The sequence below is a fragment of the Puntigrus tetrazona genome, chromosome 4 (assembly GCF_018831695.1).
Source record: "Puntigrus tetrazona isolate hp1 chromosome 4, ASM1883169v1, whole genome shotgun sequence".
NCBI classification, from domain to species: Eukaryota; Metazoa; Chordata; class Actinopteri; order Cypriniformes; family Cyprinidae; genus Puntigrus; species Puntigrus tetrazona.
Genome location: NC_056702.1, coordinates 9,002,268 through 9,017,999, shown reverse-complemented (window position 1 = coordinate 9,017,999; position 15,732 = coordinate 9,002,268). Strand labels below are relative to the sequence as shown.

At 40.8% G+C, this 15,732-nt stretch overlaps 3 protein-coding genes across 5 annotated transcripts in view; 1 reads left to right on the top strand and 2 right to left on the bottom strand.

Annotated features, from left to right (window-relative positions):
* The window catches only part of washc3 (WASH complex subunit 3), a 2,493-nt gene extending 334 nt beyond the window's left edge, over positions 1 to 2,159 (bottom strand). The window contains exons 1-7 of the mRNA XM_043237138.1: positions 1,975 to 2,159; positions 1,787 to 1,885; positions 1,626 to 1,691; positions 1,275 to 1,397; positions 1,048 to 1,164; positions 843 to 907; positions 1 to 751 (exon numbers count right to left, since the gene is read on the bottom strand). The exon at positions 1 to 751 is cut by the window's left edge and continues 334 nt beyond it. Of these exons, the coding sequence (XP_043093073.1) occupies positions 658 to 751; positions 843 to 907; positions 1,048 to 1,164; positions 1,275 to 1,397; positions 1,626 to 1,691; positions 1,787 to 1,885; positions 1,975 to 2,025 (615 nt within the window). The 5' untranslated portion in view covers positions 2,026 to 2,159 and the 3' untranslated portion in view covers positions 1 to 657. The remainder of the gene's footprint in view (positions 752 to 842; positions 908 to 1,047; positions 1,165 to 1,274; positions 1,398 to 1,625; positions 1,692 to 1,786; positions 1,886 to 1,974) is intronic.
* Positions 2,160 to 2,743: 584 nt separating this feature from the next.
* Positions 2,744 to 7,838, bottom strand: cwf19l1 (CWF19 like cell cycle control factor 1). The gene is made up of 14 exons (XM_043237671.1): positions 7,706 to 7,838; positions 7,456 to 7,540; positions 7,286 to 7,370; positions 7,104 to 7,205; positions 6,150 to 6,364; positions 5,950 to 6,065; positions 5,786 to 5,870; positions 5,298 to 5,447; positions 5,047 to 5,173; positions 4,849 to 4,928; positions 4,519 to 4,728; positions 4,027 to 4,146; positions 3,267 to 3,364; positions 2,744 to 3,147 (listed from the first exon to the last, which is right to left on the bottom strand). Exons 1-14 carry the CDS (start codon positions 7,726 to 7,728, stop codon positions 3,003 to 3,005), a joined length of 1,641 nt encoding a protein of 546 aa, XP_043093606.1. The 5' UTR covers positions 7,729 to 7,838; the 3' UTR covers positions 2,744 to 3,002.
* Positions 7,839 to 8,695: 857 nt separating this feature from the next.
* Positions 8,696 to 13,740, top strand: klhl42 (kelch-like family, member 42). Of its 3 annotated transcripts, XR_006250745.1 has the most exons (4): positions 8,696 to 9,462; positions 9,544 to 9,737; positions 10,747 to 12,256; positions 13,293 to 13,740. XR_006250745.1 is itself a non-coding variant. In XM_043237673.1 (3 exons), exons 1-3 carry the CDS (start codon positions 8,696 to 8,698, stop codon positions 11,202 to 11,204), a joined length of 1,371 nt encoding a protein of 456 aa, XP_043093608.1. In that variant the 3' UTR covers positions 11,205 to 13,181. The 3 variants fall into 3 exon arrangements, 2 of the variants coding, with proteins under 2 accessions (XP_043093608.1, XP_043093607.1); XM_043237673.1 differs by lacking the exon at positions 13,293 to 13,740 and having other exon boundaries at positions 9,544 to 9,689; positions 10,747 to 13,181; XM_043237672.1 differs by lacking the exon at positions 13,293 to 13,740 and having other exon boundaries at positions 10,747 to 13,181.
* The last annotated feature ends 1,992 nt before the right edge of the window (positions 13,741 to 15,732 follow it).

The following is a 15,732-nucleotide window of genomic DNA, read 5'->3' as shown; positions in this document are numbered from 1 at the left end:
AATAAATGCAGCCTTTTTTTTCAACATTAAAGCAAAAATCTTCCCAATCCCAAAACCGAATGGTAGTGTAGGCTTTGAAGTAACAACTTCTCACTGCATTCAGATTTAACAACCTTTAATAACAAGTTCGATTTGGAAAATACAGCATAAGCAAATCTGTAATGACTGTGCATCACAATAAGCACTATTAGAAACCTAAATCTAACACGTAGTCATTTTTGTTATTGATGTTACTTTGATTCGATGTCAGTTTAAGCTCGTTACAACTAAAGCTAAATGAAAAACATTCGATTCATGAACAAGGCTGCCTTTGTCTACTTCATTAAAAATGCACTCACTGCATTATTTTTATTTTTATTGTGGTCGGACGTACATGCTAGGCGTTTAACATGTACATGTCAGGCAGGAGATGAGATATATTCGTGACAATTCACGTAAAAATAGCTCTTAAACAGACTCAAAAGGATTATTAGCGATCTCACCCAGTGAGCGTGTGCCCTCAGAAACCACCACTACAGATGTATGCCGTCTCTGAGATGTAAAACGAACGCAGTGCCATCACTAAGTGTCTATCTGCGAGGACATTCAAGTGCATTTACCCTCCTTCGAGGTGAGCGAGGCTCAACTTCAACGAAGCGGCCATTAGCCGCGAGCTCATCAGTCGCTGAAAGACGATTCGCTGCCTGAGCCGTCATCGTCTTGCTCTCCCAATCCCTTTCTACCACCGTCTGGAACAGGTGCATCAGGGGTGCTAATAAAGGGAAATGCAATCAATCTATCAGCTATGCAATAAACACTCCATTGTCAACATTATTAGCCCATACTATTTCCTTTAGACTCACTCGAGCAAACCGGGGTCCAAACCCTCCATTACCATCTTATTTTTAATGGCCATGACCGGAACACCCTGCGCAGAAGAGAAAAATATTGGCCCATGCGTAAACTTTCCACTTGTCGGTCACGACTAAACTATTAGCGAGTTTGTTAACGATAAAAGGGCGACGTGTCGTCGTGTTTTCATTTTCCGTTCCCGAAAAACACACATACCACTTGCACCATCTTCAGGTATCTGGCGTATCGTGGGTCCTTGGCCACGGTCATCACATTTTCCGCCGGGGCCTCTGCTTTCGGCTCCTGGGGGGCCGCTTGTGCTTGCCGAGATGCCTGAATGCGGAAAAACTGAGCATTAACTACTGATAAATTGCGGTTATGAACACCTCCGAACGCAGCGGGACGAACTAATCACGACAACGACATGTCAGAAGAACCTCTACCTCAACAGGGGGACCCAAAGAGGGGCCCGGGGCGGGACTGCTAGCTGCAGCGGGACCGTTGGTCTCTGTAGACGACCTCACGCCGTCCACCGTCACGTCTTCCAAACCGGGAATAGAAGCTAACTGCAAATTTATAAAAACATATTTTTAAGAAAAAGCCTATTTTCATAGATTAAGCTACTTACATTTTTTCCTACTTTAATATCATTATCCTACCGCTAGTGCTGCGTTTACTTATTTTCAATATCACCCGCTCATGCTTTTTTTTTTTTATTAAGTTATTAATTATTTTGACATTTTCTTCCACTGACCTCCTTGCGCTCCCCCTAGAAAACCCCCGCCTTGATTTACCTTGGCTTCCAAAATGCTTAGCGTGGTCTCAATTTGTTGGATTCGTAATGATACTGTTGCTAGTTTCTAGAAAGAAAAGAAAACAACAACGTTGTCAACACTTTCAGGAAACATGCAAGTCAAGGTAAAGCGGGGAACGGCGGGTCGACATGTTAACATACCTCCTCACACACTGTGGAAAACCGGTTCAGGAACCTGACCGTGTGGACGATGAACTGGTTGAGAAAAGCAATGATCCTTCGCTGTTGAATGGCAGGAACCTCGCGAAAGAAAGCATAACGTTCGCTATTACATACGTGTCAGACGATCATGTGAGCAGCAGCAGCTGAGGTCGCAACGTTAAACACACCTTTGTGAGATCTACTCCTGATCCCACGATGGGCAAGCCGTCCTCATCCATGTCAAGGACTCGCGATCTTTAGCTGTCGCCGCTTTCTACGCTTTAATAAACGCGCTAAAATTGCCTGGACCGGGCGACAAACGCATCGCTGCGAAAACAGCTCCTCACGTGACTCGAGCGCGGCACTTCCGCGTCGCAACAAAACAAAAGTCCCCGGCCCCTTACGTTTTCGTTTAATGTGAATAGATTTAGTTTACATCTACATTTAGACGATTTTATTTCATTCAAGATTTTATTTCGTGCAAGCGTCTGCATGTTAGTTTGTGGTGTGAATCGGATAAATAAAAACACGGGTCTTTACTTTCAAGCTATCATAATAAAGGTCTCCTCACGAAATGAAAGTTGGACTTCACAATTAATTTTAGTGACATTCATAAATAATACGTTATACACATTATTCTGACTATTTATAATTATTTACTAAAACGATCTAAAAACTTTGTAATGGTCAACTTTTTCTTTGTAAGCAGGTAAACACACTTGGAATAATATGCTTTTCTTATATAATATCCTATTTACAGTATCATTTTTATAGAATAGATATTCAACAAATGCATAATTATTGCTCATTTCAATAGCTATTTTGTTTCGTGTCGTCTTTTGCAGGCTTTGGTTGTAGTTGAGCACAAGTACAAACATCGTTGAAGTCTCAGAAGGACGTCAAAACAAGCGAAGCATGCACACCAAACTACTACAAAAGAAACGCAGATTTTACAAATCTGAAAAAATGACTTTAATTATGAGTCACAACAAAATTTCACACTAAATTGAACATAACGTGAGATCCATCACGAAAAAACGTTATCTTTTGAAAGACCACTGTGACAACAGCTATTTCCCGGCCGCCTGCCAACGAAAGGAATAGGATGTATATGGGGCAAAATTTAAAAAGCATAAAACGATAAAATAAACAGCTGACACACTGATCGAGTTCATTATCAAGAAGGGATCGAGTCAGATGCGTTCGAAACGTTTGCTCAGTCATTGAGTGCGAAGTCGAAGGGCTCAAAGTCCGAGCGCATTTGTTTGGCCTGATCCTCTTCCTCCTCCTTTGTACATTTGCACTCTCTCCAGTCGGCCCGCATGGGGATGTTCAACAGCGCCTCGCTCGCTAACACTTCCCTGGGGTCAAACGCATGAACACAGAACGTATAGGTGCTTATGCAAACCGGGTTTTAAGACGCGTCACAAACCTTCAGATATTTATGACTCATGGTAATGAAACGCTGTGTAACAATTACCTGCCAAACTGCAAAGGAAAATTTTTCTTGATGCGATAAAAGAGCTTCTCGCCTGTGTCCAGCTCCACGTAAAAGTAGGGCGTTCCTGGAGGAGCAATCTGTAATGGGAGAGATTACCGTTAGTCACGGTGCATAACAGGTCTCCTCGTGACTTGCTTTCTCATTCACTTCAGAGAGAGAAAAAGAGAGTGTAATCTAACAGTGCACAAACCCAAATGACAAAAGTGAGAAATGCATGCTTGAAACGCAGTCTTTCAAAACATTTAAAATGTATTTCATTTTTAACTTCTATTTTAGAGTACATTCAGATGTGATTTGAAGGTGCCTTGTAAATTTTGAATGTGGTTTTACGGCTAAGATAAAAAAAAAAAAAAAAATAATGATATATATATATATATATATATATATATATATATATATATATATATATATATATATATATATATATATATATATATACACACACACACACACATTTACTTATATTTATTTATACACTGTAATCAAATAAATTATTATTGTTATATTGACAGTATATATGAACTAAATAACATACAAATATAAACAGAGAGAAAGAGACAGAGGAAAAAAAAAAAATTCACATTAAAATTTATATTTCTAAAATAACCTTAAGTATACATGGAGCATAAAGCAGGACATCCTGGCTAAAAAAACGAAAAAGAAAAAAAAAGGGCTACTCAACCACAGTTGACAATTTTTGCTGTGTGTTCAGTCTGAGATGGACGCAGATGGCATGTACCTGTTTGAGGTCTGTGTGAGCTGGAATCTCCATTAGCTCTATCTGCTGCTCTTCAGCTTGTGTCATGAACGCCTCCTTGATGTCTTCGGTGCTGCACTTCTCCACGGGCACCGGCACTACCTGAGAACGGCAAATGAAGTTAGCGTTACACCCACTGTGCATTGCTTTCTCTTAAGAGCTCTCAGGGAGATAATGTATTAGGTCATCACTGGGAGCGTGTCCCTCAGAAAAGGTTACTCGTCAATGCAGACGGACTGTCCATCCGCTCAGACTTAAACTGATGAAATGATGTTGATGTCTGAGACTGGTGGAGGGCTGGGAGTCTCTCACGCTCCCCACGCCGCTATCAGTTTACCAGACATTCCTTTTCATGTACGTGGTGCTGCTTAGACTGGCCTGGGATCTGTGCAGGTCAGTCCATCCAGGCAGACGCCACAATCGATATTGTGAAAGAGAAAAAAAAAAAAAAAAAGAAAGAAAAATGGAACAGACCTGTAGTTGAAGGTGCTGGCTGCGGTAGTTCCTCTCAAAAAGGACACACCGCCGGCCTCTGCTTTTACAGAACTTCTTGATGGCACTCTTGTATTTGTCCATCTCTTCAACCACCTCCGATGCCAGATCCACCACTGACTGGTAATGACCGATAGGCAGCAGGAGAACATGGTCAGGAGTGAGACTACCCTTAGCCAGAGCCACGTAACACTGGAAACAGATTAGTCACGTTAAAGCACGATGTGTTAGCGATTTGACAAACAACCTATCCATTGCTATCCTTTCTAAAGCGACACTGGGCCAGTCAATACATATTTTTTGTGGACTCACGTGTGTTCCGATGCTTATGACCAAGTGCTTCTCGACTTCTGGACTCGCCAGGCAGAACCAGCAGGGTCCAGTGGGCTGCGCTGTTTTGAGAGAAGAAAACTTGGCTTGAAATACGTTCTGCTGAATACTTCAATGTAAGGCAATAAAAACAGTTCAGTTTGATCCATTAGACCAAAGCCTGACGGTGAATGGACTCACGGGGTCTTCGGGGCTGTTTGGGGTAATTAGGTCTGTCTCCGTCTGTTTGTCTCTTCCTGCCGTGACGCTGCTGGTGCTGTGGTTTGTTCTGGCCCAGATCAAAAAAGAACTGGGTTGCTGGCTCCTCCTGAACAAAAAGAAGTTCAAGTTTCCCTGAAATAAGGTACGCTACTGTGCCACAATTTAGGCTCAATAAGAGCCGCCATCTTTCTTTTTTAATGGAAAGCAAGGATGCACTGAATTATTCAAACCTCTTCGCCTGTCATAGAGGGTGGCGGTTTTTCTTTCTTCCCGTCTTTCATAGGTTTCCTGTAGGGATTTTCTGTGACATCCTGAGGCTGTTTGACTAACTCTGCAGGGTCCATGTTTTTCATCGGGACGATGTTGAAAGCGTACAAATACTACAAAATAAGATCAACTTCGCAGTTAAACCACAAATGCTGTCTCTATAGTAATTAGTTTCTAAAAATTCCATATAATGTAAAAATTAAACATAGATACACAATCATAATATTACAATATGCATTATGAAATACTGATTTTATAAAATATTGCATTTAAGCAATGCTGTCATTAACTAGCACTTATAAAAATTATTTCTTATTTGAAATAGAGCTGAAATTAAACACAGTAACTAAGAGAAAATAACTAAAATGACAAAAACAATCAAAACTAATAAAAATGAAAAAAACCCCACAAAATTACAATAAGAAAAACTAAACAAAAGAAAAGCACGCACCTTCTTTTTGGCAGGGTTGTTGACAGTAGCCAAAGAGATGAATCTACTGACATGCTGAGCATTCTCCTGAAGCACCACGTGATTCCTGCAGACTCACACACATTTAGTAAAACGAACACGACAAGCTGAGAATCAAAGCATATCCTAATGCTGCAATACAACACCTGTAAGGCAGCCTCTCGTAATGGACTGCTTCCAGTCCTGCGAAATGGTAGCGGGGCTTCAGCTTGTCAGCGAGATCTGCGATGGACGAAACCCCACAAAACTTTGCATCGGTTTCCTACAAGACAGTAATGATCACACATTCAGGAAATGCCTGCAAAACCGATCCAAACGTGTTAAATAAGCGCGACAAAGCACTGACGGGACTGTTTCCGTACTGCCACACGCCCCGAGGCCACTGCGACGTCAGGAGAATATCCACTCCTCGAAATTTGGAGCTGGACAGCAGCGGGGCCACCAGGGCAGCGGTGTCTTTAGAGGTGAAGCAGTGCGAGGGAGCAGGCTCCTGCTGAGCTTCTCTGCCACTGACATAGGCGATCTGGAGCCCCGACGCCCCGGTGAAAACGCCTCTTCGACCTGCGCCAGAAAAAGAGTTTCATTTTTAAGCATTACACGACCCTGCACCATATCTGCTGAAGAAATACAATACACGTTTCTTACTCATTTCGGTCGATGCCGACTGGAAAAACAGTGCATGACCTCCAATAAAGATGTATGATATGCATTGTGCTTTTGAAGTGGTTTTGTGTTATTCCTTAATCACCATGAATATCATTTGTCCACAAATATTTAGAATTTACGAGTGATTCTCAAGACAGCATTTTATGCCTAATTATGAGTTCAAGGTTAAAATTTTGAACAATTTACAAAGAAAATGCAGATGTTTCCACTACGCCTGTGAGTGTTTTACTGCATCCAAACAGTTTCAGATTTAGTGAAAAAGCATGTGCACTTATAAACACTATTTTTCACTATTTTACAAATTTTAAGTTAAATGGTAGATCAATGTCAACACTGATTTTGTTATTTTTAGGTGCTTTGACGCTTTTGAATTTAGCATTACGATATGGGGTAATATCAGATCTTTTATGATACTTTTTTTCCAAGACACAGGGCTGTGCTGTGCATCCATCCTTTTACATTTTTTAAATCACAAGCAAGCAAGAACATCTATCAGGAAAAACCTGAATACTACAGAACAAAAGCAACCCGCAGGCTTACAGTGCACATACATTTATACACTACAAGCCCATACAAATGGCAAAATGCAAATACATACGTCTTCCACTGATGGAAGGTTATAGATCAATCTTACCCAAATATGTGATGTTTTCTGCCAGCTCGCAGCCATCAGAGTTTGGGAAATACTTCACAGTGTCTTGGCTGGTTGCGCCGAGGATGTATGTGTGAATGGGGGCTGGGGATTTAGAAAGAATACTAATTAATTCGGCTCGGTGCGATTAAAAATATGTATTCAAGCTTAAAAGGAAGCCTTACCCTTTTTGGCACCGGATTTGTACGCTTCCCATTCTGCTTCAGCCTCAGGAGAGTTTCCATAAAATTCACCAACACACAGCAGCAACTAGAAAACAACGTTATCGGGTTAAATCCACAACTCTCCCGTTACGCTTGCCGCTTTAAAACAAGAGACACGCGTGCAGACTCACATCAAATTGCCCGCTCTTTTTCTGAATGGCGTTCACCCGGTTGAACAAAGCATTTATTCTTCCTTCAACGTCACCACACGCGAGTCTGAATGAAATATAAAAACAACGTGGACACGCAGAAACACGTGAGTCTTATACACGCACACTTCTGTCTACCCTGTTTATTGCGACTGTAAATCACTGGTTACCATAGGTAACGAGCCAGCTAACATTCACAAATGCCCCTTTTCAACCCAAAAGCAACACTTACACTCGTAAAGGCTTATCTCCCATGCCGAATAATATATAAATGTTCTTAAAGACTCTTAAAATTAACGTCTCTTGTGTCTGAGCGTTGACGTTAAACTGTGTGCGTCGACAAAATAAACCCCGTCAGAAAAGAGAGCGGACGATTTCGGCCGCCTATTTATAAAATGCACACCTTAAATAGAAATTAGATTTTTTTGGGTTGTTAAAAAATATTGAATGCATTTTATCAGTTATAATATATAAAGTAAATAATTTATAAACCCGAATATAAATGAGAAACCCGAAATCATATCAAGTTTCTCTCCGGTGGGGATGCAAAGGTGGCACAGCAAAAGCGTATTAGACGCCTCAAGTATGCGCACATTATTCGCAATGTCAGAGCCAGCGATTATTATTTTATAGTTTAATGCCATCGGTTAAATGGAACGGTTATACGCGTAAATAACAAAATAACCTAAAATATGTTCCTCTAACGCGTTAACGTCACATTTTAACGCATTAAAGTATAATACAAGTACACGTAAAAACGCGCACCGCTGCGCAAAACCGGGTCGAGCAGGACGCAACGTGACGCGACACAAACCACGAGACCAAAACAGGAACTGATTTACATTTGAAAAGCCGAAGTGCAGAATGCAACGAACGAAAAATAAACTGCCACATTATTTAAACCACAACAACGGTTTCCACAAGACCTGCGTTTAAATAAACGCAAATGGGTCGCGAATGCAAATTAGCCGACTGTCTAAACCCGCTAAAGCAAATAAATCTAAACAGGCGGATTGATCCATAAAGCGCTATTCCCTTATAGTGCATGTAACGTTAGACCGTCCGTTTGTTTGCGTCTGCAATGCAGACCTTATTTGCAGATGACGTGCTTGTTTGTGAAACTTATGCGTGCACGCGAGCTGAACATCGCCATATATAGGCTTTGGCATCGAAGGGTGCAAAAGCGCCTCTAATCGCAGCTGGACAACAACGACCGGCCGACATGACGTCCCCCGAGCAGATCGTCGAGATCGTGATGGACGACAAAACGTACAACGTGAGTAAAAGCAAGCTGATCGAGAAGAGCGACTACTTCCGCGCGCTGTACAGCTCCGGGATGCGCGAGTCGGCGGAGGACTCGGTGCAGCTGCGGGGGCTGAGCGCGTCCGGGCTGGAGCTGGTGCTGGAGTTCATCAACACCTCCAAAGTTCAGGTGGCCAACGAGACTCTGGAGGACCTGATCGAGACCGCGTCCTTCCTGCAGGTCACGTCCATCTTAAAGCTGCTGCTGTCGGAGATCAAGCAGGAGAACTGCGTGGAGCTCTTCAAGCTCTCGGAGGTCTACGGGATGCACGACCTCAGGAAGGCTTGCTTGAAGTTCATGAGCTGCTATTATCACCCCGTGCTGCGCAGGCCGGAGTTCAGGATGCTGGCAGCTCCTCTGCGGGACCAGATCCGAGACACGCGCATGAAAGGCACGGCCGCTTTAGTCGCGATAGGGGACTTCACCGACACCTGTCTGGACCTGGCCAATCAGGACGAGCCTTGGTCTATGCTGAGGTACGACGAGCTGGAACAGCGCTGGAAACCTCTAGCCAACAATCTCCCCCAGGACATGATCAACGTCCGAGGGTACGGATCTGCTGTGCTGGACAACTACTTGTTCATTGTCGGTGGATACAGAATGACTAGTCAGGAGATCTCGGTGGCCCACTGCTACAACCCCTGCAGGAATGAGTGGAACCACGTGGCACCTTTGAACCAGAAGAGGTATGGCGCTCTTGATCTGTCCATTTGTTGTGGCCCAAGGGATCCATAAATGCTCTTTTTTGTGTGTGTGTGTGCGCCCAGATCCAACTTCAAGCTCCTGGCCGTGAGTGGGAAGCTGTATGCAGTTGGAGGTCACTGTCTGAGCACGGTGGAGTGTTACAGTCCAGAGCAGGACTGGTGGACGTGTGTGGCGTCTCTGCCCGACCCGCTCGCTGAGTTCTCTGCCTGTGAGTGTCAGGGCATGATCTACGTCATGGGCGGTTATACCTCTAGAGGTGTGTTTTACTCCGAGACTCACTCGTCTTTCGTACGTCCCAATTACGTGATAATTCATCCCTGTGAGCTTTTGCAAAGAAAAAACTATTCTTGTCTTTGCTCGCCTTACCTCTGAAACTCTTATTAAACCAGTTTTTCTTTCTTTTTTCTCATTTATAAGTATCAACTCGCATAGAATAGTTGATCCTCTTATTTAAGATATTCTAACATTTAGATTACATTTTCCTTTTACATTAATTACATAATCTTAATCAAACCACAAAGTAAATATCCATTCAAGTATTAAAATAATAATAATGTAAATAAATATATAAAATATTGACATTTATAGACATTTTATATATATATATATATATATATATATATATATATATATATATATATATATATATATATATATAATTTTTCTTTTATTATTATTATTTATTTATTTTTTCCTAAATTTAGATTTTTTTTCACTTTGTCATATTTAATGTAATTGTTATAAAATCCAGGATTAGGTCATAGTTCAATTAGGACATTCAAGTAATTTTTATAAATGTGCCTTTAGAAAAAACTGGTGTGCATCTTGAGATTAAACAAAGGCACTGATGTATTTATAAGATCAGTCCGTGTAAGTTACATGAAACAGTTCGTACTTGTCTGTGTAACCGGGAAAAGATTATTCAAATTATTCAAATTCTGCCTGATAGTATAATAATTATTTGTTATGGCTAACAGCTGTTGCATAACCAATAACCAATGTGGTAGCAATATATTGCTTGTCCGACAGTGAAAACGTCTTAAAAATGGCATCCAAAAAACCTAATAATGCCATTTTTTTTAGTTGTTATGGAATATTGTTTTTATTATGAAGGATGTAATTTCTGCTGGACAGTAATCCCTGGTCTCCATTAAACCGCCACTCACATGAGATCACAGCAAGTGTAATTTCCATTTCAGTCTGACTTGAAATTCCTACATTAAAATGATCTTTTTCTGACTGGATCCTCTCCTGATGCCTGACAGATAGGAACACCAGCGTGCTGCGCTACTGCCCCGTCTCAGACACATGGTCCGTGTTCCGCTCCTGTTCGGCTCACGTGCGCAAGCAGCAGATGCTCTCCGTGGAGGACACCATCTATCTGGTGGGAGGTTACACGCACGAGCTAGACCCTGCAGAAATGGGCCGGCGGAGACTCGGCCAGACGGAGGACATGCTGACGGTACAGTCCTACAACGTGCAGACGGGGGAATGGTTGCAACTGAAGGAAAACACGTCAAAGTCTGGCTTGAACCTCACCTGCACGCTGCACAACGACGGCATCTACATTATGAGCAGAGACGTCAGCCTGCCCACCAGCCTGGAGCATCGCGTCTTCCTCAAGTACAACATTTTCTCAGACGCCTGGGAGGCCTTCAGACGCTTTCCTGCTCTGGGGCAGAACATGCTGCTTTGCTCTCTCTACCTACCCAGTGTCCTGTGAGCCACGCTGCTCGAGGTCTGGGGGAACGGGTTTTGTTGTAGCGAGCCTGGCCTGGTCAGAAGCGGCAGGCTTGCCAGAGGTTTATCCCAAAGCTTTACCGGATCGGATTGATCAAGCAACACAAAGAACATGCAGGATACATTAAAGGAATAATATAGCCAAACAATTACAATTTGGTCATTATTCACTCCCCCTCAAACCGTGTGACTTTAGGAGTGACTGCTTTTTTTTTTTTTTTTACGTTCAGCTTTGTGTTTCGCGGAAGGAAAAAGTCACATAGGTTTGAAACAACGCTTACGTACGAATGTTATTACTTTTTTGGTTAAATAAAGGCCTTTGGATTATTAAAATCAGAAGGAAAAAAGCAATAGTTCACCGAAAAAAGACAGTTTGCTTAAAACGTATTCACCTTCAGGCCACTCATCAGACAGAGATTCACTCGTCAGTTTGTTTCTTCATCAGAACAGATTCAGAGAAATGTATTCAGCGTTGTATCTCCTGTTTAACAGCGGATCCTTTGTGGTAAAGGGGAATGAGAGACAGCTAATAAAAACATTACAAGAATCCACAAGTAGTTCACACGCCTTTAGTCCATCAATTAACATCTCATGAAACTAAAAGCTTTGTGCTTGTAATAAACAAATCCACCATTAAAAACATTTTTACTTTAAACTACAAGTCCATAATCCAAAACACTTCCTCCAGGGGATAAAGTTAATTCCATCTTGCCCTCTCACATCAAAACATATTTAAACAGTGCTTGATCTGCGCAGATTTCTCTTCCGATTCAGGCAAGATGGCTTTTTCGCTGGAAAAAGCAGTATTATAGATATAATAGATAGTCTTGATGCATTCGTTCATTACAAACACAGCTTTTGATCACTTTACAAGATGTTGGTTGATGGACTGGAGTCGCATGTGATGCTTTTATCAGTCTCATTCTGACGGCACCCATTCGCTGCAGAGCACCCGTTGATGAGCAATGCAAAACCTTTCCAAGATCCCTTCTGATAAAGAAACTAAAATTCTTTTACATCTTGGATGACCTGAGGGTGAGTACATTTTCAGCAATTCCTTTAATTTTTCCGTAAATTATTTCTTTAATATATCCATCAGAAGTTACCTAAAAAAAACACTACAAGAGATGCACCAAACATTTTCAACCTGCGAAGAATCTTCTAATGCCAAATGCATGACCAGTACCTTAAAGATATATCACATGACATATACAGAGTTTCTTCTACTAATATACAGATGCACAAGTGAAGGCTTCAGATTCATAAAGCGGGTGAAAAGAAAACACTAAACGTACATAAGCGGATTAAATAACTTTAACAGGAAGCGTTACTTGAAGACATCAAAGTGAGAGTTCACTCAAAAATGACTGAAATTGAGTTTTGGCCATAAAATCTAAGTCAGTGGGGTCTAATGATGTTTTGGACAACACTGACTTAAGTTAAATGGACTTATAAAAATAAGAAACGTGAGCGTGAGTAAATGCTCAGTGTTCGCATTTGTGGGTGAACTGTGCCTTTAAGACCCAATGTGCCAGACTAAATGGTGATTGTTGAAAATGTTACAGACTATATGTGCCTGAAAAAGTCGTTGTTTTTTTTTTTTAATTACACTTTCAGTAGCCTTAGTTGAATAATTTTGTTTCCAAATAATGTCTATCTGGAGAAGTGTCTTAACCTGTGCTGCACAAATACATAAGCGCCTGACCTAACCGCTGTGAGGCATTTTTGCATTAAGTTTGATTGAGATGACCTGTTGAGATGTTATTTTGAAAGAAAAGGAGATTCCTTTTTTTTTGTTTTAAGTACTTAATACTTGTGTTCCATTCCTTTTTATAACTTTTTGATGACTTTGAGCCGAAATGAATAACGGTTTTGTTGAGCATTCCCAAGTTGCCTTGAAAATGTAAAGAAGTAAGTTAAATAAAAATGTTCAGGGAAGCAAATAAAAGGCTTCATGCTATTTATTCCTTTTTGTGTGTCCCTTTTTACCTCCGTTTTATGCCTTAGGCAGATGTCAAACTGCCATTTGTCCTTCTTAGTGAGGTCACCTTCTGTCTTTCTGTCGTCACAGAGGAAGTCAAAGCGTAATCGGCTGTCCGTAGACATACTGCATCTTCCTATCAGATCAGCTGTGTCACTGCTGCTGCAAAGCGGCGGATGAACTCAGTGCCATTGAATCCGACCGTTGTCCACTCTCTGTCCTTCATTCATTTTCTTGGCACCTGCACCGATTCTATCCTGCGTCTCAAAGCGTGTGTATGTCCTGGAAGCACTCTTAATGTTGAGCTGATGTCCCAAAGACGAGCCGAGACGGCGAGGCAGTGGATGGATGGATGGCCAGTGCCAGTGACTAATTTATTATACATTATACTGATAGACATGCATTTTTTTTAAAAGTAGTAAGTGGCACCTTTTAATATAAATTCTATGTTTTATTTAAATTTTAAATTAAATGAAATTAAGAGACTCTTTACCTGATTTGTTTGAAGAACTTTTAATTCATGTTTTATGCAGCAGGTGATTTGATTTGAACGTATGCAAAATTGTTTTCTGCGTGTGTTTCTATGACGACAAACTCAAAAAGCATCAGCAAAGTTCTATGAAAAAGAAATAGTGTAGACCTTTTACCTAATTAATAAGTACATACTGTGACATACAATGTAATGCAAATGAATGTTCTAGCATAAATGACATTTGTGATATACCGTGATGTGTATATATATATTTATATACACATTCACACACACACTATATACTTTATATTACATTATATGAGCTTCAAATATATAAATATATATGACTTCTGACTTTTATTTTAAATCACCAATAAGGCACCAATTCCCACCATTAACTTCTTGCTAATTGCATGCATATTAAAATCATATGAAGATATTTATTAGTACTTATACAGCACATTTATGCCTCATGATGCATGACCATATTTTAGATGCCTTAATCCTAACCCATACATTAACACCTACCTTACTATTAATAAGAAACAATTAATAATAAAATTAATAATAAATTAAGTGTTTTTCAAACTCAAGTGTGTGTGTGTGTGTGCATATATAATATATATATATATATATATATATATATATATATATATATATATATATATATATATATATAGACGTGGACAAAATTGTTGGTACCCTTTGGTCAATGAAAGAAAAAGTCACAATGGTCACAGAAATAACTGTTATCTGACAAAAGTAATAATAAATAAAAATTCTATAAATGTTAACCAATGAAAGTCAGACATTGTTTTTCAACCATGCTTCAACAGAATTATTTAAAAATAAACTCACGAAACAGGCATGGACAAAAATGATGGTACCCTAGAAAACACTGAAAATAATGTGACCAAAGGGACATGTTAATTCAAGGTGTGTCCACTAATTAGCATCACAGGTGTCTACAACCTTGTAATCAGCCATTGGGCCTATATATATGGCTCCAGGTAATCACTGTGTTGTTTGGTGATATGGTGTGTACCACACTCGACATGGACCAGAGGAAGCAAAGGAAAGAGTTGTCTCAAGAGATCAGAAAGAAAATTATAGACAAGCATGTTAAAGGTAAAGGCTATAAGACCATCTCCAAGCAACTAGATGTTCCTGTGACTACAGTTGCACATATTATTCAGAAGTTTAAGATCCATGGGACTGTAGCCAACCTCCTGGACGTTGGCCGCAGGAGGAAAATTGATGACAAATCTAAGAGACGGATAATCCGAATGGTAACAAAAAAGCCTAGAAAGACTTCTAAAGAGATTCAAGGTGAACTTCATGCTCAAGGAACATCAGTGTCAGATCGCACCATCCGTCGTTGTTTGAGCCAAAGTGGACTACATGGGAGACGACCAAGGAGGACACCATTGTTGAAAACAATCATAAAAAGCAAGACTGGAATATGCCAAACTACATGTTGACAAGCCACAAAGCTTCTGGGAGAATGTCCTGTGGACAGATGAGACAAAAATCGAAGTTTTTGCCAAGGCACATCAGCTGTATGTTCACAGACGAAAAAATGAAGCATATCAAGAAAAGAACACTGTCCCTACTGTGAAACATGGAGGAGGCTCTGTTATGTTCTGGGGCTGCTTTGCTGCGTCTGGCACAGGGTGTCTTGAATCTGTGCAGGGTACAATGAAATCTCAAGACTATCAAGGAATTCTAGAGAGAAATGTACTAGCCAGTGTCAGAAAGCTTGGTCTCAGTCGCAGGTCATGGGTCTTGCAACAGGACAATGACCCAAACACACAGCTAAAAACACCCAAGAATGGCTAAGAGGAAAAAATTGGACTATTGTAAAGTGGCCTTCTATGAGCCCTGACCTCAATCCTATTGAGCATCTTTGGAAGGAGCTGAAACATGCAGTCTGGAAAAGGCACCCTTCAAACCGGACACAACTGGAGCAGTTTGCTCATGAGGAGTGGGCCAAAATACCTGCTGAGAGGTGCAGAAGTCTCATTGACAGTTACAGGAAGCGTTTGATTGCAGTGATTG

Bases quoted from the DNA above. Each gene is read 5' to 3' on its own strand.
- cwf19l1 (XM_043237671.1), bottom strand. From the start codon at position 7,728: ATGGGAGATAAGCCTTTACGAGT. The intron at 6,365-7,103 runs GTAAGATTGATC...TTTCTGGCGCAG, and splicing joins AGAAAACATCACATATTTGG to GTCGAAGAGGCGTTTTCACC. The intron at 3,365-4,026 runs GTACATGCCATC...CTCCCATTACAG, and splicing joins CTCACACAGACCTCAAACAG to ATTGCTCCTCCAGGAACGCC.
- klhl42 (XM_043237672.1), top strand. From the start codon at position 8,696: ATGACGTCCCCCGAGCAGATCGTCGAGATCGTGATGGACGACAAAACG. The intron at 9,463-9,543 runs GTATGGCGCTCT...GTGTGCGCCCAG, and splicing joins GCACCTTTGAACCAGAAGAG to ATCCAACTTCAAGCTCCTGG. The intron at 9,738-10,746 runs GTGTGTTTTACT...GATGCCTGACAG, and splicing joins GGGCGGTTATACCTCTAGAG to ATAGGAACACCAGCGTGCTG.